Below are 24,434 nucleotides of genomic sequence, written 5' to 3'. Positions count from 1 at the left end.
CACACTCACTGCATCCCATTTCCCATAGGCACAGCATCTCCTTTCCCTCAGTCTCTGCATCGCATTTCACTCAGTCAATGCTTCCCATTTCCCTCAGTCACTGCATCTCATTTCACTCAGTCACTGCATCTCATTTCACTCAGTCACTGCATCTCATTTCACTCAGTCACTGCATCTCATTTCACTCAGTCACTGCATCCCATTTCACTCAGGCACTGCATCCCATTTCACTCAGGCACTGCATCCCATTTCACTCAGGCACTGTATCCCATTTCACTCAGGCACTGTATCCCATTTCCCTCACTCACTGCACCCCAAGTCCGCTCGGGCACTGCATCCCCATGAACTCAGTCACTCCTTCCCAGGACCTCAGTCACTGCATCCCATTTCCCTCAGTCACTGCATCTCCTTCACCACAGTCACTGCATCCCATTCCCCACAGTCACTGAATCCCATTTCCCTCATTCACTGCATCCCATTTCCATCAGTCACTGCATCCCATTTATCTCAGTCACTGCATCTCATTCCCCACAGTCGCTGCACCCCATTCCCCACAGTCACTGCATCCCATTCCCCACAGACACGGCATCCCATTCACTTGAGTCGCAGCATCCCATTTCAAACAGACACTGCATCTCCTTTCCCTCAGTCACTGCATCCCTATTCACACAGCCACTGCATCCCAGTTCACACAGCCACTGCATCCCAGTTCACACAGCCACTGCATCCCATTTCACACAGCCACTGCATCCCATTTCACACAGCCACTGCATCCCACTTCACTCCATGCTTCACCTTACACTCAGTCAGGGCAACCCATTTCTATCCGTCACGGCAATCCCATTTCACTCAGTCACTGCATCCCATTTCACTCAGTCACTGCATCCCATTTCACAGAGTCACTGCATCACATTACCCTCAGTCACTGCATCCCATTACCTTCAGTCGCAGGATCCCATTTCCCTCAGTCACTGCATCCCATTTCCCTCAGTCACTGCATCTCCTTTCCACAGTCACGGCAATCCCATTTCACTCAGTCACTGCATCCCATTTCACTCAGTCACTGCATCCCATTTCACAGAGTCACTGCATCTCCTTTCCATCAGTCACTGCGTCCCATTTCACTTCGTCACTGCGTCCCATTTCCATCAATCACTGCATCCCATTTCCCAGTCACTGCATGCCATTACCATTAGTCACTACATCCCATTACCCTCAGTCACTGCATCACAGTACGCTCAGTCACTGCATCCCATTTCCCTCAGACACTGCATCACATTCCCATCAGTCACTGCATCCCATTTCCATCAGTCACTGCATCCCATTTCACTCAGTCACTGCATGCCATTTCCCATAGTCACTGCATCTCCTTTCCTCAGTCACAGTATCCCATTTCACTCAGTCACTGCATCCTATTCCCCTCAGTCACTGCATCCCATTACCCTGAGTCACAGTATGCCATTTCCCACAGTCACTGCATCTCCTTTCCCTCAGTCACTGCATCCCATTTCCCATAGTCACTGCATCCCATTTCCAACAGTCACTGCATCCCATTTCCAACAGTCACTGCATCCCATTTCCAAGAGTCAGTGCATCCCATTTCACTCAGCCACTGCATCCCATTTCCCTCAGTCACTGCATCCCACTTCACTCAATCACTGCAGGACATTTCACTCATTGACTGCATCCTATTTCACTCTGACACTGCGTCCCGTTTCCCTCAGTCACTGCATCCCATTACCGTCCGTCACTCCATCCAATTACTGTCAGTCACCGCATCCCATTTCCCACAGTCACTGCATCCCATTTCCACCAATTACTGCATCCCATTTCACTCAGCCACTGCATCCCATTTCACTCAGCCACTGCATCCCATTTCACTCAGCCACTGCACCCCATTTCACTTGGCCACCGCATCCTAGATCACACAGTGACTGCATTACAGTTCGCACAGACACTGCAGCCCATTTCACACAGTCACTGCATCCCATTTCACACAGTCACTGCATCCCATTACCCGCAGTCAGAGCATCCATTTCCCTCAGTCACTGCAGCCCATTTCACTCAGTCACTGCATCTCCGTTCCATGAGTCACTGCATCGCATTCCCCTCAGTCACTACATCGCATTCCCCTCAGTCACTGCATCCCATTTCCATCAGTCATGCATCCCATTTAGCTCAGTCACTGCATCCCATTTCACTCAGTTACTGCATCCCAGGTCACTCAGTCACTGCATCCCAGGTCACTCAGTCACTGCGTCCCATTTCAGACAGTCACTGCATCTCCTTTCCTCAGTCACTGCTGCCCATTTCACTCAGTCACTGCGGCCCATTTAACAGTCACTGCATCCCATTTCCACAGTCACTGCATCCCATTTCCCAGTCACTGCATCCCATTACCCAGTCACTGCATCCCATTACCATCAGTCACTACATCCCATTACCCTCAGTCACTGCATCACAGTACGCTCAGTCACAGCATCCCATTTCCCTCAGACACTGCATCACATTCCCATCAGTCACTGCATCCCATTTCCATCAGTCACTGCATGCCATTTCCCATAGTCACTGCATCTCCTTTCCTCAGTCACAGTATCCCATTTCACTCAGTCACTGCATCCTATTCCCCTCAGTCACTGCATCCCATGACCCTGAGTCACAGTATGCCATTTCCCACAGTCACTGCATCTCCTTTCCCTCAGTCACTGCATCCCATTTCCCATAGTCACTGCATCCCATTTCAAACAGTGACTGCATCCCATTGCCAACAGTCACTGCAATCCATTTCCAACAGTCACTGCATCCCATTTCCAAGAGTCAGTGCATCCCATTTCACTCAGCCACTGCATCCCATTTCCCTCAGTCACTGCATCCCACTTCACTCAATCACTGCAGGACATTTCACTCATTGACTGCATCCTATTTCACTCTGACACTGCGTCCCGTTTCCCTCGGTCACTGTATCCCATTACCGTCCGTCACTCCATCCAATTACTGTCAGTCACCGCATCCCATTTCCCACAGTCACTGCATCCCATTTCCACCAATTACTGCATCCCATTTCACTCAGCCACTGCATCCCATTTCACTCAGCCACTGCACCCCATTTCACTCAGTCACTGCGTCCCATTTCCCATAGTCACTGCATCCCATTTCCTAGTCACTGCATCCCATTTCCCAGTCACTGCATCCCATTTCCCTCAGTCACTGCGTCCCATTCCCCATAGTCACTGCATCCCATTTCCCAGTCACTGCATCCCATTGTCCTCATTCACTGCAGCCGATTCCCCTCAGTCACTGCATCCCATTTCACTCAGTCACTGCATCACATTACCCACAGTCACTGCATGCCATTACCTTCAGTCGCAGGATCCCATTTCCCTCAGTCACTGCATCCCATTTCCCTCAGTCACTGCATCCCATTTCCCTCAGTCACTGCATCTCCTTTCCACAGTCACGGCAATCCCATTTCACTCAGTCACTGCATCTCCTTTTCATCAGTCACTGCGTCCCATTTCACTTAGTCACTGCGTCACATTTCCATCAATCACTGCATCCTATTTCCCAGTCACTACATCCCATTACCCTCAGGCACTGCATCACAGTACGCTCAGTCACAGCATCCCATTTCCCTCAGACACTGCATCCCATTCCCATCAGTCACTGCATCCCATTTCCCTCAGTCACTGCATGCCATTTCCCATAGTCACTGCATCTCCTTTCCTCAGTCACAGTATCCCATTTCACTCAGTCACTGCATCCCATTACCCTAGTTACAGTATGCCATTTCCCACAGTCACTTCATCTCCTTTCCCTCAGTCACTGCATCCCATTTCCATCAGTCAATGCGTCCCATTCATCTCAGTCACTGCATCCCATTCTCCTCAGTCACTGCATCCCATTTCACTCAGTCACTGCATCACTTTTCACTCAGTCACTGCATCTCATTTCCGTCAGTTACTCCATCATATTTCCATCAAACAAGGCATCTCATTTCACTCAGTCACTGCATCGCATTTCACTCAGTCAGTGCTTCCCATTTCACTTAGTCACTGCATGTCATTTCACTCAGTGACTGCATCCCATTTCCCTCAGTCACTGCGTCCCATTTCACTCAGTGATGCGTCCCATTTCACTCAGTGACTGCAACACATTTCACTCAGTGGCTGCAACACATTTCACTCAGAGACTGCATCCCATTTCCCTCAGTCACTGCATCCCATTTCACTCAGTCACTGCATCACATTTCACTCAGTCACTGCATCACATTTCACTCAGTCACTGCATCACATTTCACTCAGTCACTGCATCACATTTCACACAGTCACTGCATCACATTTCACTCAGTCACTGCATTCCATTTCCCTCGGTCACTGTTTCCCGTATCTCACAGGCGCTGCATTCAATTTCCCACACTCACTGCATCCCATTTCCCATAGGCACAGCATCTCCTTTCCCTCAGTCTCTGCATCGCATTTCACTCAGTCAATGCTTCCCATTTCCCTCAGTCACTGCATCTCATTTCACTCAGTCACTGCATCTCATTTCACTCAGTCACTGCATCTCATTTCACTCAGTCACTGCATCCCATTTCACTCAGGCACTGCATCCCATTTCACTCAGGCACTGCATCCCATTTCACTCAGGCACTGTATCCCATTTCACTCAGGCACTGTATCCCATTTCCCTCACTCACTGCACCCCAAGTCCGCTCGGGCACTGCATCCCCATGAACTCAGTCACTCCTTCCCAGGACCTCAGTCACTGCATCCCATTTCCCTCAGTCACTGCATCTCCTTCACCACAGTCACTGCATCCCATTCCCCACAGTCACTGAATCCCATTTCCCTCATTCACTGCATCCCATTTCCATCAGTCACTGCATCCCATTTATCTCAGTCACTGCATCTCATTCCCCACAGTCGCTGCACCCCATTCCCCACAGTCACTGCATCCCATTCCCCACAGACACGGCATCCCATTCACTTGAGTCGCAGCATCCCATTTCAAACAGACACTGCATCTCCTTTCCCTCAGTCACTGCATCCCTATTCACACAGCCACTGCATCCCAGTTCACACAGCCACTGCATCCCAGTTCACACAGCCACTGCATCCCATTTCACACAGCCACTGCATCCCATTTCACACAGCCACTGCATCCCACTTCACTCCATGCTTCACCTTACACTCAGTCAGGGCATCCCATTTCTATCCGTCACGGCAATCCCATTTCACTCAGTCACTGCATCCCATTTCACTCAGTCACTGCATCCCATTTCACAGAGTCACTGCATCACATTACCCTCAGTCACTGCATCCCATTACCTTCAGTCGCAGGATCCCATTTCCCTCAGTCACTGCATCCCATTTCCCTCAGTCACTGCATCTCCTTTCCACAGTCACGGCAATCCCATTTCACTCAGTCACTGCATCCCATTTCACTCAGTCACTGCATCCCATTTCACAGAGTCACTGCATCTCCTTTCCATCAGTCACTGCGTCCCATTTCACTTCGTCACTGCGTCCCATTTCCATCAATCACTGCATCCCATTTCCCAGTCACTGCATGCCATTACCATTAGTCACTACATCCCATTACCCTCAGTCACTGCATCACAGTACGCTCAGTCACTGCATCCCATTTCCCTCAGACACTGCATCACATTCCCATCAGTCACTGCATCCCATTTCCATCAGTCACTGCATCCCATTTCACTCAGTCACTGCATGCCATTTCCCATAGTCACTGCATCTCCTTTCCTCAGTCACAGTATCCCATTTCACTCAGTCACTGCATCCTATTCCCCTCAGTCACTGCATCCCATTACCCTGAGTCACAGTATGCCATTTCCCACAGTCACTGCATCTCCTTTCCCTCAGTCACTGCATCCCATTTCCCATAGTCACTGCATCCCATTTCCAACAGTCACTGCATCCCATTTCCAACAGTCACTGCATCCCATTTCCAAGAGTCAGTGCATCCCATTTCACTCAGCCACTGCATCCCATTTCCCTCAGTCACTGCATCCCACTTCACTCAATCACTGCAGGACATTTCACTCATTGACTGCATCCTATTTCACTCTGACACTGCGTCCCGTTTCCCTCAGTCACTGCATCCCATTACCGTCCGTCACTCCATCCAATTACTGTCAGTCACCGCATCCCATTTCCCACAGTCACTGCATCCCATTTCCACCAATTACTGCATCCCATTTCACTCAGCCACTGCATCCCATTTCACTCAGCCACTGCATCCCATTTCACTCAGCCACTGCACCCCATTTCACTTGGCCACCGCATCCTAGATCACACAGTGACTGCATTACAGTTCGCACAGACACTGCAGCCCATTTCACACAGTCACTGCATCCCATTTCACACAGTCACTGCATCCCATTACCCGCAGTCAGAGCATCCATTTCCCTCAGTCACTGCAGCCCATTTCACTCAGTCACTGCATCTCCGTTCCATGAGTCACTGCATCGCATTCCCCTCAGTCACTACATCGCATTCCCCTCAGTCACTGCATCCCATTTCCATCAGTCATGCATCCCATTTAGCTCAGTCACTGCATCCCATTTCACTCAGTTACTGCATCCCAGGTCACTCAGTCACTGCATCCCAGGTCACTCAGTCACTGCGTCCCATTTCAGACAGTCACTGCATCTCCTTTCCTCAGTCACTGCTGCCCATTTCACTCAGTCACTGCGGCCCATTTAACAGTCACTGCATCCCATTTCCACAGTCACTGCATCCCATTTCCCAGTCACTGCATCCCATTACCCAGTCACTGCATCCCATTACCATCAGTCACTACATCCCATTACCCTCAGTCACTGCATCACAGTACGCTCAGTCACAGCATCCCATTTCCCTCAGACACTGCATCACATTCCCATCAGCCACTGCATCCCATTTCCATCAGTCACTGCATGCCATTTCCCATAGTCACTGCATCTCCTTTCCTCAGTCACAGTATCCCATTTCACTCAGTCACTGCATCCTATTCCCCTCAGTCACTGCATCCCATGACCCTGAGTCACAGTATGCCATTTCCCACAGTCACTGCATCTCCTTTCCCTCAGTCACTGCATCCCATTTCCCATAGTCACTGCATCCCATTTCAAACAGTGACTGCATCCCATTGCCAACAGTCACTGCAATCCATTTCCAACAGTCACTGCATCCCATTTCCAAGAGTCAGTGCATCCCATTTCACTCAGCCACTGCATCCCATTTCCCTCAGTCACTGCATCCCACTTCACTCAATCACTGCAGGACATTTCACTCATTGACTGCATCCTATTTCACTCTGACACTGCGTCCCGTTTCCCTCGGTCACTGTATCCCATTACCGTCCGTCACTCCATCCAATTACTGTCAGTCACCGCATCCCATTTCCCACAGTCACTGCATCCCATTTCCACCAATTACTGCATCCCATTTCACTCAGCCACTGCATCCCATTTCACTCAGCCACTGCATCCCATTTCACTCAGCCACTGCATCCCATTTCACTCAGCCACTGCACCCCATTTCACTCGGCCACCGCATCCTAGATCACACAGTGACTGCATTACAGTTCGCACAGACACTGCAGCCCATTTCACACAGTCACTGCATCCCATTACCCTCAGTCAGAGCATCCATTTCCCTCAGTCACTGCAGCCCATTTCACTCAGTCACTGCATCTCCGTTCCCTCAGTCACAGCATCCCATTTCCATGAGTCACTGCATCGCATTCCCCTCAGTCACTACATCGCATTCCCCTCAGTCACTGCATCCCATTTCCATCAGTCATGCATCCCATTTAGCTCAGTCACTGCATCCCATTTCACTCAGTTACTGCATCCCAGGTCACTCAGTCACTGCATCCCAGGTCACTCAGTCACTGCATCCCAGGTCACTCAGTCACTGCGTCCCATTTCAGACAGTCACTGCATCCTTTCCTCAGTCACTGCATCCCATTTCACCAAGTCACTGCTGCCCATTTCACTCAGTCACTGCGGCCCATTTAACAGTCACTGCATCCCATTTCCACAGTCACTGCATCCCATTCCCCTCAGACACAGCATGCTATTTCCCACAGTCACCGCATCGCCTTTCCTCCGTTACTGCATCCCATTGCACTCATTCACTGCATCCCATTGCACTCAGTCACTGCATCCCATTTCACTCAGTCACTGCAACCCATTTCGCACAGTCACTGCAGCCCACTTCACGCAGTCACTGCATCCCATTTAAGAGTCACTGCATCCCAAAACCGTCAGTCACAGCATGCCATTTCTCTCAGTCACAGCATGCCATTTCCCACAGTCACTGCATCTCCTTTCCCTCAGTCACTGCATCCCATTAACCTCAGTCACGGCATCCCATTAACCTCAGTCACAGCATCCCATTTCACTCAGTCACTGCATTCCATCTCCCACCGTCACTGCATCCCATTCGCCACAGTCACCGCATCCCATTTCCCAAATACACAGAATCACCTTTCCCTCAGTCACTGCCTCCCATTACCCTCAGTCACAGCATCCCATTTCACTCAGTCACAGCATCCCGTCTCCATCAGTCACTGCATCCCAGTTCACACATTCACTGCAGCCCATTTCACTCAGTCACTGCATCCCATTTCACTCAGACACTGCATCCCATTTCACTCAGACACTGCAACCCATTTCCCACAGTCACTGGATCCCATTTCCCTCAGTCACTGCATCCCATTAGACATAGTCACAGCATCCCAGTTTACTCAGTCACTGCAACCCAGTTCAATCAGTCTCGGCATCCCATTCCCCTCAGTCACTGCATCCCATTACCCTCAGACACAGCATGCCATTTCCCACAGTCACTGCATCTCCTTTCCATCAGTCAACGCATCCCATTTCCATCAGTCACTGCATCCCATTTCCATCAGTCACTGTATCCCATTTCCCTCAGTGACTACAACCCATTTCCCGCAGTCACTACAACCCATTTCCCGCAGTCACTGTATCCTATTTCACTCAGTCACTGCATCTAATTACCCTCAGTCACTGCATCCCATTACCCTCAGTCACTGCATCCCAGTTCACACAGTCACTGCATCCAATTTCACTGAGTCACTGCATCCCGTTTCACTGAGTCACTGAATCGCATTTGTTGTTCTCACTTGAATGCAATGGTCATGAATCTCCTCCAATGGCTTGTCATGTATTTCCAATGCAAAATTTTACCAAGTTTTGATTTTCAATTTTGATTACATGTGTCTCCTCTATTCTATAAGATGCTGCAATAAACTCAAATTTGACGAATCATAATTCAACCACCATTACCGACAGAGTTAATTTCATCAAACAGATCCAATTAGAATTGTCACATTCCCAAATCCTGATTCAAGTTTTTCTAATTATGGGCCACGTGGTTAAGAAAAAAGACACTTAGAATCAGAGAGATGTACAGTCGGGAAACAGATCCTTTGGCCCAATTTGTCTATGTTGACCAGATATCCTAAATTAATTTAGTCCCATTTGCCAGCATTTGGCCCATATTCCTCTCAACCCATCCTATTCATATACCCATCCACATGCCTTTTAAACGTACAAGCCTCCACCACTTCCTCTGGCAGCTCACTCCATACATGCACCACTATGAAAAAAATCCGGTCCATTTTAAATCTTCCCTCTCTCATTTTTAACCTATTCCCTCCAGTTTTGGATTCCAGCAACCCGGGGAAAAGATCTTGGCTGTTCGCTCTAACCACATCCCTCGTAATTGTATAAACTTCGATATGGTCAGCCCTGAACTCCAAAGTTCCAAGAAATAGCTGCCTGTTCAAGCCCACGGTATACCTTCAACCTCCGATGCTCATAACATCCTTGTAGATCTTCTCTGAACCCTTTCAAGTTTACAACATACAAGAATACAGCGCAGAACAGGCCCTTCGGCCCTCAATGTTGCGCCGACATCCTTCCTCTCGCAAGGAGACCAAAATCGATTGCGGTATTCCAAAAGCAGCCGAACCAACGTCCTATATGGCTGCTAAGTGATCTCCCAACTCCTATTCTCAATGCACTGACCGATAAAGGCGAGCACACCAAATGTCTCCTTCATATCCTTTCTACCGGTGGCTGTACTTTGATGGAACTACGAAACTGCACTCCAGTGTCTCTTTATTAAGCAACACTCCCCACAACCTTCAGTGTATACGTGCTGCCCTGATTTGCCTTTCCAAAATGTAGCACCTCACATTTGTCTAACCTCAACACCATCTGCCATTCCTCAGTTTATTGGCCCTTGTCAATGTCCCATTGTATTCTGAGGTGACCTTCTTGGCTGGCTACTACACCTTCAATCATTGGGAAACTTACTAACCACACCTTCTATTTTCATATCCAAATCATTGCATCACTTCAACTCCCCCTCCAACTCCCTGGACGACATGTCCATCCTGGGCCTCTTCCAGTGTCACAACCAGACCACCCAGAAACTGGAGGAGCAGCACCTCACATTCCGCCTCGGGAGCTTCCAACTCAATAGCCTCAATGTGGACTTGGCCACCCTCAAAATCTCCCCACCCGCCAGCCTCATCCCAAGACTAGTTCCTCCCCTCATCCCCGCCTCCATGACCTGTCCGCCTTCTCTCCCACCTATCCACTCCTCCCACCTCACTGACCAACTCCCACCACTGCTTGGAATTATTCTTCTTTTCACACTTCATCAGCTCGACGTTATTTCTAAAATCTATTTTCCAATTGTTGGAAAAAGTGAGATAAAGAGAAGTAAAAGAAGTTACATTCTTACCACTCGGGAAATCTCTGAATATTCTTCTGTTGAAAGGCCACCAAGGAACGATGCAATTCTTTTGTCACAAACGCTGTGGAGGGAGACATCTTTTTCGGTTCCACTAACTCCGCCCTAAGGAAGACAAACCCATGTAACATATCTAGTGACTTAAAGCATACTCTATTGTTGCCCAAGGTGGAGAGCTGGATGAACACAGCAGGTCAAGCAGCATCAGAGAAGCAAGAAAGCTGATATTTCGGGACGAGACCCGACTTCAGAAAATTGGCGCTGGAGAATCTGAGATAACAAGGTGTAGAGCCGGATGATACTGCTTGGCCTGCTGTGTTCATCCAGCTTTACACCTTCTTATCTCAGATTCTCCAGCATCTGCAGTTCCTCCTACCTCTATTGTTGCCCTTTCACTTTACTGAACTAATATGAGCCAGTAGTTTTGTTTAGGCTCGTGTAATCTTACGGTTATTGGCCTGTACAAAATCCTGAATTAATTTTGATCGACTGACGGGAGGAGAGATGAATTTTATAGAAATTTTTGTTTTCTACCAATTTGCAGAGGGCATCGTGGGCGATTGAAGGACAGTGTTATTAGGTCTGTGGACTGCATCGTTACCAACTTGCCTATTTGCATATACATAAAATATTCCTTATGTACCAATGAAACATAATAAACCAATATTGCGTACTAAAAACAACGCTCACATATCAATGGAAATTTAAATATTTATCATAGAGTTTTAAGGATTGAATTCAATGATACAAAGCAAAAACCAGTGAAGATGAGGGCAGTTGGTCAGCACTTTTGCCACTAAGTGGAGGTTGGCAGTTTGAGGCCACCCAGGAACAAGCAAGCTCTGTCTAACTCCAAGGGCAGCACGGTGGCTCAGTGGTTAGCACTGCTGACTCACAGCGCCAGGGACCCAGGTTCGATCCCACCGTTGGGCGATCTTCTGTGCGGAGTTTGTACATTCTGCCCATGCCTGCATGGGTTCCTGCTGGGTGCTCTGGTTTCCTCCCACAGTCCAAAGATGTGCAGGCTCAATGTATGGGCCATGCCAAACTTGCCCATTGTGTTTAGGGATGTGTAGATTAGGTGTGTTAGTCATGGGAAATGTAGGGTTACTGAGGAAAGGGTCGAGGGATGAGTCAGGGTGAGACGCTCTTTGGAGGGTGACCGTGGACTTCTTGGGTCAAAAGGGGCTTGTTTCCACACCATAGGGATTCTATGATATGGAAGTATCTTTTGAAGTGGACATTCGTGGGTGTGCTAATAACAGAGACCTTGAAATACTGCACAACAAATATTTGGAACTAGACTGTCAATTCAGACAGAGCATCAAAAAAGGTCATGGAAGTTGCCACTGATATAAAGCAGGATTGATGAAAATCCAGCAGGAAATGGTGTCAAAAGGCACAGTATCTTTTATTCATCTCCAGTTATTTTGTCCAAGGCACTGGATGCTGGCAGGATTGAAACATTTAAGAAATGCTTCACAAATCACATATAAGGACCTGCACATCTTTGAACAATGGGAGCAAAACTGCAGCACCTGGCGGAAGCCCCTCGCAGACGCGGGGAGGACATGTCAATTCCACACAGATAGTTACCCAAGACTGGAATTTCAATTGGCTCCCCAGTGCATGAGCAGCTCTGACCACTGAGCAACTACCTTGCCCAGAAGGGGTTTTATAAGCGCATACATTATTTCCATTAAGACAGATCCAATCCTCTATGTCCAATCAAAATAACATATTGTAGATATCATGACAACAATCAGAAATGATTTTGAATAAGTAAATCAAAATACTTGAAATAGTTTCCAAGCCGAAATACGAGATATGTTGCAGTTAAGATGAATAGCACAACAACAAAAAGGCCATATTTTATGTGACGATCGGTAACACTTGAAAACTTGCAACAATTTGTCGCCAGTAGTGCTCTGAAGTGGCTTGATGGTGCACTCCTTCATTCACTGGAATGAAACTCCAAACATCACAAATTCTCCTTCAATACCGTGTTTTAACAGTGACTGCATCAACCTGTGTTTATGCGCCTGACTGGAAACCCACACAACATGCATAAGCAAAAAAAAATCTAAGGTGATAGGAGAAAAAAATGGATGTATGCAACGTCTTTGAAAAGCAATTATTTGTAGCAGCTGCAAGCCCATAAGGAATCTCGTTTCGCAGATTATATTCATTTGCACTGCAGGTCATGCCAGTCAGAATCAGTTTTCGTTTCATGACAGATAACTAAAATGTCCATTACAATGAACTTTGGTTGATCAGAAGATTTTAAGTATGGGCTATGTCTTGTGTGAGCTGATGGCATGAGGGGATGGAGAAGGTACATGCACTGCTGGCATCTTGACACCATTGAATGAGCAAGCGTGGACGCAAAGGTTGTAACAGGTAACAATTGGACAGGCAATATCTTTTGAGCTCCTTCCCAGCAGGCCTGTAATACTCTAAAGCTGTGCTAGACCCTCACTTCCTCCACCTTACGTACGCTGCCTTTTCTTTTTGACAAGAAGCACCTCTGTACCCGTCATCCAAGGCTCCTTAATCTTACCCCTTCTACCCTGTCTCAGAGGAACAAATTTATACATCACTCGCAACAACTGCTCCTTGAACAGCCTCCACATGTCTGCTGCGCCCTTTCTGTGGAACAATTGCTCCCAATCTGTACTTCCCAACTCCTGTCTGACAGCACCATAGTTTCCTTGACCCCAGTGAAATATCTTCCCCTGGTAACTGCTCCTTTCCCTTTCCATGGCGATGGTAAATGGGAGGCTCTTGCGGTCACTGTCGCCAAAGTGTTCTCCCACCACGAGATCTGACACGTGTCCTGGCTCATCCCCAGCACCAAATCCAAAATGGCCTCCTGCCTCGTCGGCCTGTCCACATACTGAGTCAGGAAACCCTCCTGAACACACCTGACAAAAACGGCTCCATCCAAACCATCTGCACTAAGGAGGTTTCGATCTATATTGGGAAAGTTGAAGTCACCCATAACAACAACCCTGATACGTTTGCACTTTTCAACAATCTGCCGGCCAATGAGTTCTTCGATCTCCCAACTGCTATTTGGGGTCTGTAGAAAACCCCCAGTGAAGTGACTGCTGCCTTGCTGTTCCGAACATCCACCCACACTGACTCAGTCGACAAACCTTCCTTGGCAACCTCAGCCCATACAACCGCAGTAGACGAGTCCTCAAAGGTTCTTTCAGCCGCCGTTATACTGTCCTTGACCAACAAAGCCACACCTCCCCCTCTTTTACCACCTTCCCAGACCTTAATGAAAGATCTAAACCCGAGAACCTGCAACATCCATTCCTGACCCTGCTCTATCCATGCCTCCGAAATGGCCACAACATCGAAGTCCCAGGTACCTATCCAAGCTGCAAGCTCACCTACATTATTCCGGATACTCCCGGCATTAAAGTCGTCACACTTCAATCCAGCTTGCTGTCTGCCAGCACACTTCTGTGACAGTGAGGTCCTGACCATGTCCTCCCTATGCTCATCCTCCTGTGTACTAGGACTACACCTCAGTTTCCCAACCCCCTTCTGAGCTCGTTTAAATCCAACCGAATGGCACGAGCCAATTTCCCACCCAGGATATTCGTGACATCACAGACCCTGGCACCTGGTAGGCAACACACCAATCGTGAGTCTCTTTCGTTCCCGGCAAATCTTCTATCAGTGCCTCTAACTATTGAGTCCCCAATGACTATCACTCTCTTCCTATCCCCGCTTCCCTTCTGTGCAAGAGGGACAGACTCTGTGCCAGAGACCTGCACCCTACTGCATACCCCTGCTAAGTCATCCCCCGGAACAGTATCCAAAATGGTATAGTTGTTTTTCAGGGGAGCTACTGCAGGGGATTTCAGGGGAACGACCACAGGGGAAGGTTAGTCAAGCTACACCGAGTAAACGTGCATTTTTGGCTGAAGAAACATGTGTTTCAATGTGAGCTAATGGAAGAAGCCATGGAGTCAATGCTAAACATTTCGACAGTAAGACAACCATTCTTGAAAGCAGCATACAGCGTGAAAAAGAAATGAGCTGCTTTAATATCCACTTAAAATTTATGTGGAATATCAGATGGAATTTTCTTATTGACTCCATTGTGCAATCATGTCAATCTAAAAATGTTAATTGCATTAATTAATACTAACCAGAAACGGACTTTGTAGTAAATGGTTTGACGATTTTCTGTATCTGGAACATCCCTTTTCCTTCTCCAACGAAGATCGTACCAACCTATGGTACCAAACTGTGAGTCAAACGGATGGGACACATAATCTTTAAATTCCTCATCAAAACAGTCTAATCGTATGGTTCTGTGCAATAAAAGAGAAAGAATAAACATGTTTCCCACAATTTTGCTGATGTTTACGAACAGAACGCTCAAATTCAAAAAGTTTGGGCTGGCATGTCTGCTTCCTCCAGCCTGTTTAAACTGTTCCATTCAATGTGAAATTTGTGCTAAGTTTTAGCACACAGGTCTATGTGATCTGCGCCACCACCTTCTATTAGTCATACATGCTTTCCCCCTCTTCCTGTAATACATTCCTTGAAGTGTTCAATGAGATTTTGATTTTAAATCTTATTGTCATATTCTTTTGATACTCAAGCATCAATGAATCTGATGTTGCCGCCATTCCATGCAGTGCACAGCACGTCAAACAGGAGTCTTACTGTTGCCATGAGCACTGAGGTAGTGTGGGGTCACAACTGTCTCATAGTTCGGAATGAAATTCTACATATAGGGCTATGAAGAGTCATGCAGTTAATTTTATTTGACATGCTATTTCTTTTCTTCACAAATATGCTGGATTTAAAGTGATCTTCACACTCATTTAAAATGAATTCAATATCCAACCATCTGTAAAACTAGCATATCCAAATTTTAATTTGAGTTCAGTGTTACACAAATATATGACTTTTTTAAAAATTATGTTCGAGTCAACATTAACATTTCATTCCCTGACAGCGGGTGAACTTACTTTTAAACTCCAATTTTCCTTCGGTATTAATGGAGAGATGAGCCTTTTTGCAAGCACCGAAAGTCTCCACCAGTTTAAGCTAAAACTTGCGAAACTGTAAGTTTCACAAATATGTTCCTATTAAACACTAATTCCTATTGAAGCAGTATGAGCTAAATTCATTCAACTGGACAGCAAAAACGGTCAAGATTTTAAAAGCAAGCAACTATTTTGAAGTCACTCTTCGAACTAAATTCCATCTTGGTGTGTGAGAGTCCATAGGTTCCTCACTCTCAACGAACCATTCAACTGTCATGCAATTACTGAAACACACAGACAAAAAACATCAACGTTAACAGTCACTAAGATTTTGAGAGTGATTTGGAATTCGTATTCAATACCCACTGGGGAAAATCTGTTCCAATCTGGATAGTACTCACTTATTACCATCCCACCTACCTTCCCCAGCACCTCCGCCCCCTCCACGCTATTTGTTTCTGAGCTCCCTTCCACCCTCCATTTCTCAGGAAGGGTCCTGACCCAAAACCTCAACTTTCTTGAGCCTCTGATGCTGCCTGCCCTGCTGTGTTCCTCCAGCTCCACAATGTGTTATCTCAGACACCAACATTGGCAGTTCTTACTATCTGGATAACTCATTCTCACCTTGTAACAAGTGATTTATACTCATTATCTTTTCAGATTACGCATGTACATGTATATACATAAATATACATATCACACTTTTATGCCTGAACCACTAACCTAGAGGATATTTTAAAAGAGTCTCTTCATAGCTGCATGAAAGAGAAATCATCAAGGTCATAACTTTCATTTTAGGAATAACTCGAACATTCAAAGTACTCACAGTCAGTGTCCCATTTCCTTGACCAGTCAATTTGATGTGAATCTTTCTTCCAAGTGGAAACTATAACAGCAATTATATTTGAGAATCAAACTCTTCATTGCATCACCAATATTTCCTTGTCTGTTTGAAACGTAAGATAATGAAATAATCATGGACAGATTGGCCAACAGTGTAATTTAATGTGTGTTATGGCAACTGAAAATCACAACCATTGAAGTGATCTTTAAAAAGCTGTTGTTATACAACAGAGCACTTTTTGAGATGCAGTGATGAACATACTTCCTGAGATGCAAATAATATATGCCAAATTAATTCCAAAGAATACCTTTACAATGAAAAAGAAGCTAAAAATCTCTTTACATTGCGAAGCTTGACAGATTGCTATTAGTCAATGGAAATCGTTCAGAACAATTATTTATTCCCAGATGAAAAGGAAGTGTATACATTTCATGACAACAAAATGTGAGGCTGGATGAACACAGCAGGCCAAGCAGCATCTCAGGAGCACTTTTGTCCTCCTGAGATGCTGCTTGGCCTGCTGTGTTCATCCAGCCTCACATTTTGTTGTCTTGGATTCTCCAGCATCTGCAGTTCCCATTATCTCGTATACATTTCATTTTCACATCTTATCCAAGAGAGAAAAAAAAAACACCTTCATGAATGCATTGTCAAACAAGAAGACTCACAAAAAAAGCCATTTGGCCCATTGAATATTCCTCCATCATTCGGTGAGATCATGGTTGATCTCATTACATTTATCATGACACAGCACTTCCACCAAACCCTCCTTATAGCTAATACATTCCGATCCAAGTAACATCCCGGTAAATCTCTGTTTCTGGGCCATGCCTTGTCTTTCTAAATATTTTTTCAGTCATCTGCAAATTTAGCCACAGCACATGCACCTCTTTCCTCCAAGTCATTAATAAACAAGCACAAGAGCTGTGGTTCCTTCAGCGCGACCTCATTTCTTACTGACAAGCCAACCCTGGCATCTCTGTCCATTTGTATCGGAGATAATGGGAACTGCAGATGCTTCAGAATCCAAGATAACAAAGTGTGGATCAGGATGAACACACAGAAGTAGAAGGGTCTCGGCACAAAACGTCAGCTTTTACGCTCCTGAGATGCTGCTTGGCCTGTTGTGCTCATCCAGCTCCACACTTTGTTATCTCTGCCCATTTGCCTGTTCTTTCTATCGGACATGAATCATTGGCTATTTCGTTCCCAACACTTATCCCCTAACAACCACCTCTCTGTGATACACAGAGTGATGTATCTGTCAATTTCAATCTGCACCACAAACTCATTCACTTTGTTTCATACACTCCCTGCAATTCAATACAAGATCTTCAGTCTGGCATTTACAGCCACCCTTCTTATCTGCTGCAGCTGAAGTGAGACTCCTGACCATTTCCATACTTTTTGTCCTATTACTTGCTCTGGAAACTTTGCTGAGCACTTACCAGCTTCTAACTTTTTCCACAATTTTCCATGCAACTGAGCTCACCCACTCCACACTTTTTATTTTTACGCCCTAGCCCCAGACCTAGCTCTGTATTTTGCGAGGATACTTGTCCCAATATGATTCTCGTCGAGCCTATAACACCAGAACGACTCCCTCCTTCCCCGTACCGATGCCAATGTCCCATGAATTCAAACACATTTCTGCCATGCCACCATTTGAACAATGTACATCTATAATTATGTTCACACCGTGCCAAATTGCTCAGATAATAATCCAGAGATTACCACCATTCTGGTTCTGCTTTCTCACCTCAGCACCTCGGTGCTCATAATCCCTCAGGAGAACCTCTTTCCTCTTTCTTCCATATCAATGGTACCTGTGTGGACCACGATAGCTGGATTTCTACTCCTCCCACTTCAAGTTCCTTTGTAGCCGAGATGGAATCTCCTGAACCTGGGCACCAGGCAGGCAACACTACTTTCGAGACTCTCGATCCTGGTCACAACGAACAGTGTTCATTCCCCTAACTATACTACCTCTGATTATAACTACATTTCACTTTTTATCCCCTCCTGAATGTCCCACCTATACCACAGTGCTACAGTCAGTTTACTCATCTTCCCTCTCCCCTGCACTCTCATCCACACAGGAAGAAAGAATCTCAAACCTGTTCGATAAGATCAAAGGCCAAGGTTCCTTCTGCACTACATCCTGGATCCTTCCACCTGCCCTGTTCTTTGTCATTGGCCACTGACCGAGTTTCAGCTAGTTAATCTGAGGTGTGTGACTGCCTCCTGAAGCACAGCATTCCCTGGTAACTCTGCCCCACATGATTTGTTGATTGGTCAAAACTGAGATTCCAGTTCATCAGACGTAAGCTGGAGTATGGGGCCTGACCACTCGCCCGTCATGTAGGTACAAATCATCATCTGGCCTGGCATCTCCATTTCAATTACTTCGATCTTAATTTGATTTGAAAACATTCTGGTCTTTTAGTTTGTAGCCTGTAAATATTTCTCCGATTTACTTGCAATCTGAAAGCTACCGATAATAGATTCTTAAACCAGCAGCAATCACCAACCAATGAACCTGGTTCACCCTCTCGGTCCCTGATTCTGGCTTCAATTCACCCTGTCTCAAAAAAAAATGCTTATGAACTATCAGGCAAAAAAAGCAAGCAAATGGCACCTCTTACACTCTGCACTGACTTACCGCATTGCCACCAAGTTCCCCAAAATATATATTCACTTGGTGCATTTCACTCGAGATGTGATCTCTTCTTCCAGAACATGCAAAGCATACTGATCCATAGCAATATACTACCTTCAAAACCTCAGCTCTTAGCTTATTACTTTTGTGTACATTCTCAATGCTTTCTCCAAGTCCAAACACAACACATTTACTGGTTTTCCTCTGTTAATTCTCCTCCCAAAACTTCCTCCAAAAACCCAAACAAATTAGCCAGACATAATTTCTCTTTCATCAGGCTATGGTGATTCTGTTTGATTAGATTATGATTTTCCAAATGTCCTGCTATTATTTTCTTCATAGTTGATTGCCACACATTTCCAACAATATTAGACTGGTTCGGTTGTAGTTATCTTCTTTTTGCCTCTCTCCTTTTTAAATAGGGACATCACATGAGCATTTTTCCAGCCCTCAGATGCTTCTCGAGAATCTGAACCTTTTTGGGAAATTACAGTCAATGCATATACCGACTCTGAAGCTCATTGTTTAGAATCTTAGAAAGTCAACCATCACGGCGAAGAGTCCAATCTGCTTTCACTCGATTAGATTGTCTACTACAACTTCTCTCATGGTAGTGATGGTGTGGTAGTGATGTGTTTAATTCCTCCCTGTATTCTTTAGTAATAAGGGGATCCTTGAAGTATCTTCCACTGTAAAGGCTACCCTTTTCTCATTGTCGTTGTTCCTTGATTTAAAAATTAACCTGGCCATCTCAGCCGAGCATATAATTAATGGCATTACCTCTAAAACCTTCTCTGCTAAAGTGTTGAATAGATTGCTACAACCTGAAAGAAGTAATTCTTCCCCTAAATTAATTGGCAACCAATTTGAAAATGTGGCCTCTGGTCGTAAAATCTTTCACAATATTAAGGGAGTGCTGCACTGTCACTGGAGGCCCCAAACCCCACCTCTTCCTCCGGTACATTGATGACTGTATCGGTGCCGCCTCTTGCTCCCCAGAGGAGCTCAAACAGTTCATCCACTTCACCAACACCTTCCACCCCAACCTTCAGTTCACCTGGGCCATCTCCAGCACATCCCTCACCTTCCTGGGCCTCTCAGTCTCCATTTCAGGCAACCAGCTTGTAACTGATGTCCATTTCAAGCCCACCGACTCCCACAGCTACCCAGAATACACCTCCTCCCACCCACCATCCTGCAAAAATTCCATCCCCTATTCCCAATTCCTCCGCCTCCGCCGCTTCTGCTCCCACGATAAGACATTCCACTCCCGCACATCCCAGATGTCCAAGTTCTTCAAGGACCGCAACTTGCCCCCCACAGTGATCGAGAACGCCCTTGACCGCATCTCCCATATTTCCCGCAACACATCCCTCACACCCCGCCCCCACCACAACCGCCCCAAGAGGATCCCCCTCGTTCTCACACACCACCCCACCAACCTCCGGATACAACGCATCATCCTCTGACACTTCTGCCATCTACAATCCGACCTCACCACCCAAGACATTTTTCCATCCCCACCCCTGTCTGCTTTCCGGAGAGACCACTCTCTCCGTGACTCCCTTGTTCGCTCCACACTGCCCTCCAACCCCACCACACCCGACACTTTCCCCTGCAACCGCAGGAAATGCTACACTTGCCCCCACACCACCTCCCTCACCCCTATCCCAGGCCCCAAGATGACATTCCACATTAAGCAGAGGTTCATCTGCACATCTGCCAATGTGGTATACTGCATCCACTGTACCCGGTGTGGTTTCCTCAACATTGGGGAAACCAAGCGGAGGCTTGGGGACCGCTTTGCAGAACACCTCCGCTCAGTTCGCAACAAACAACTGCACCTCCCAGTCGCAAACCATTTCCACTCCCCCTCCCATTCTTTAGATGACATGGCCATCATGGGCCTCCTGCAGTGCCACAATGATGCCACCCCAGGGTTGCAGGAACAGCAACTCATATTCCGCCTGGGAACCCTGCAGCATAATGGTATCAACGTGGACTTCACCAGTTTCAAAATCTCTCCCACTACATCCCTAAACCAGCCCAATTCGTCCCCTCCCCCCACTGCACCACACAACCAGCCCAGCTCTTCCCCTTCACCCACTGCATCCCAAAACCAGTCCAACCTGTCTCTGCCTCCCTAATCTGTTCTTCCTCTCACCCATCCCTTCTCCCACCCCTAGCCGCACCCCCATCTACCTACTAACCTCATCCCACCTCCTTGGCCTGTCCGTCTTCCCTGGACTGACCTATCCCCTCCCTACCTCCCCACCTATACTCTCTCCACCTATCTTCTTTTCTCTCCATCTTCAGTCCGCCTCCCCCCTCTCCCTATTTATTCCAGAACCCTCACCCCATCCCCCTCTCTGATGAAGGGTCTAGGCCCGAAACGTCAGCTTTTGTGCTCCTGAGATGCTGCTTGGCCTGCTGTGATCATCCAGCCTCACATTTTGTCATCTTGGATTCTCCAGCATCTGCAGTTCCCATTATCTATGGTGATTCTGTTTGATTAGATTCTGATTTTCCAAATGCCCTGCTATTATTTTCTTCATAGTTGATTGCCACATATTTCCAACAATTGATGTTACGTTGTTTCGGTTGTAGTTATCTTCTTTTTGCCTCTCTCCTTTTTAAATAGGTATGTCACATCGGCAGTTTTCCAGCCCTCAGATGCTTCTCTGGAATCTAAACCTTTTTGGGAAATTACAATCAACGCAGACACCGACTCTGAAGCTCATTGTTGAGAATCTTAGAAAGTCAACCATCACGGCAAAGAGTCCAATCTGCTTTCACTCCATTAGATTGTCTACTGCTACTTCTCGAATGGTAGTGATGGTGTGGTAGTGATGTGTTTAATTCCTCCCTGTATTCTTTAGTAATAAGGGGATCCTTGAAGTATCTTCCACTGTAAAGACTACCCCTTTCTCATTATTACTGATAATGGGAAGCTCAGATGCTGGAGAATCCAAGATAACAAAGCGTGAAGCTGGATGAACACAGCAGGCCAAGCAGCATCTCAGGAGCACAAAAGCTGACGTTTCAGGCCTCGACCCTTTTCTCATTATCATTGTTTCTTGATTTAAAAATTAACCTGGCCGTTACAGCCTAGCATATGATTAATGGCATTACCTCTAAAACCTTCTTGGCTAAAGTGTTCAATAGAGTGCTACAACCTGAAAGAAGTAATTCTTCCCTGAATTAATAGGCAACCAATTTGAAAATGTGGCCTCTGGTCATAAAATCTTTCACAAATGGGAGTAATCTCTACGGATATACACTATCAAGCCTCTTAAGAATCTTACATGTTGAAAAAATAAGATTTTTTCAATCTTATAAACGCCAATGAACGTAGTCCCAGCCTGCCCAACTTTCCTAAGCATAGCAATCCCCTACGCCATTTCCGAAATCAACCCAGTCAACATGAGGTGTATGGCATCCGCGGCATTCGCTCTGTGGCCGTACATGACTTGTCAGTTACCATCCTGCTGCTACGACTCTACTTCTATTTACGATGCAGTCCTCTGTCCATCCGAACAAACTACCCTTGAACACATGGGCTCTTTTCATTTGAGACACCTTATGAGCTGTACCTTATCAAATGCTTTGTTGAAATCTCAATGTACTACATCAACTGGTGGTCCTTCATCAGTAATGTTTGTTTCCTTCTCAAAGCACTGTAGCAAGTTTGTCAAGTATTATTTCCCCTTTATAAAAGGATGTTAACTCTGTAGGATGTTATAGCACACTAAGTACCCTGTTATTTCATCTTTCATTGCCGGCATGAACATCTACCCAGGTTGACCAATATTGGCAATACTGGCTTGCTATTTTGTCGAAGTATCTTTGTAATAATGGTGTTATGTTCACCATCTTTCAATCCTCTGAGAATTTTCCACAATCTAAGGATTCTTGGAAGATTATCATCAGTGCCTCCATTGTATCTGTAGCTGCATTGTTCAACATGAGAGGATACAACTCATGATACCCCTTGGATATTTTCTCTACTGATTGGAGTCATGTTTGGAATTCTGTGCAGTGACATTCACTTTTAACAGTTTGCTAAATACTACCAGGAACAGAAATTGTCATCCAGCTGCAACTAAACTAAAGCTTTCAGCACAGAAGGAAGTCTTTCAATTCATTATGAACCTAATAACTCCTGTAAAGGGCAATACAATTTGCCTTAGTCCATAAATGTTCTTCCTCCAACATCCTGAGATGCATCATCTGTATTTCTTCAAATTTACCACAGATTCTGTTTCAATCATCCTTTCAGCAATACGCATGACAACAATTCGGCATTCTTAGTCCCCCTGTAGCCTCCGTTGCACACGTGCATTGTTCGATGATTATTTATTTGTGTGCCTGCTTTTTTGCTCGAATGGATAAAGGTAAATTTCTGTTCTTTTGTCATCAGAGCTATTGCCTCCTCACTCTCATCTTCCTTGTTTTATCCTGTGCTGGAATATTTAATTTGTTGACATATCTGAAATATGTGGTTGAATGGATTGGGTTTTGTAACATTGCATTCCCCATAAACCATCTACCGATGCTGTTGCTTGTTCTCACAGTTATTATCTTGCAGAGTGGAAAATGCAGTTTGAAAGCAATGGAACATTATTGATGAACAAGTTGATGCATAAATTGCTGCGATCTTCCAAACTACAAACTCACCTTCAATTCTTTCTCGGTCAGAGCATTGTGCCGGCGCAAATGAATCGTGTTCTCAATGGGACTTCCAAAACCATGGAATTGAATTTGCATGTTGATTTCTTCTTCCCTCTTCAGAAATGCAAAGTAGTATCGTGATGAAGCTTCCAAGGCGATGATTGTGTCCTTCAATGAACGGAAAAGTGACTCTTAGATTCATGGAAATATTTCACTACTTCTATAGACATGAAAGGCAAACATTCTCCCTACATATGACCCAGTCTCATTTTATCGTATCTTTCTGATTTTACATGCCACGGGATAATCATTGCAGTGTAACAGAAATGTTGATCATGGAAATTTATCACTGTTTTCATAAATAATGGCAAATTTTCAACATCTTGCAATTGTATGAAGGCTCAGTCTCATCACAACTCGCCTGCTGCACAAAGACATTCTTGCACTGC

The 24,434-nt window shown here is 45.9% G+C and overlaps 1 protein-coding gene and 1 long non-coding RNA gene across 4 annotated transcripts in view; both read right to left on the bottom strand.

The window, feature by feature from the left end:
* Positions 1-10,856, bottom strand: part of LOC132206956 (uncharacterized) — a 120,486-nt gene extending 109,630 nt beyond the window's left edge. Inside the window, exon 1 of the long non-coding RNA XR_009443245.1 lies at positions 10,785-10,856. This is a non-coding gene — a long non-coding RNA (uncharacterized LOC132206956). The remainder of the gene's footprint in view (positions 1-10,784) is intronic.
* Positions 1-24,434, bottom strand: part of LOC132206952 (uncharacterized) — a 259,139-nt gene that overhangs the window by 153,230 nt on the left and 81,475 nt on the right. For all 3 annotated transcript variants that reach the window (XM_059642063.1, XM_059642062.1, XM_059642064.1), the window contains one exon: positions 23,992-24,153. In XM_059642063.1, coding sequence (XP_059498046.1) covers positions 23,992-24,153 — 162 coding nt within the window. The remainder of the gene's footprint in view (positions 1-23,991; positions 24,154-24,434) is intronic.

This window comes from Stegostoma tigrinum, chromosome 44 (genome assembly GCF_030684315.1).
Source record: "Stegostoma tigrinum isolate sSteTig4 chromosome 44, sSteTig4.hap1, whole genome shotgun sequence".
NCBI classification, from domain to species: Eukaryota; Metazoa; Chordata; class Chondrichthyes; order Orectolobiformes; family Stegostomatidae; genus Stegostoma; species Stegostoma tigrinum.
The sequence above is the reverse complement of the archived record's forward strand: the minus strand, read 5'-3'. Positions and strand labels throughout refer to the sequence as shown.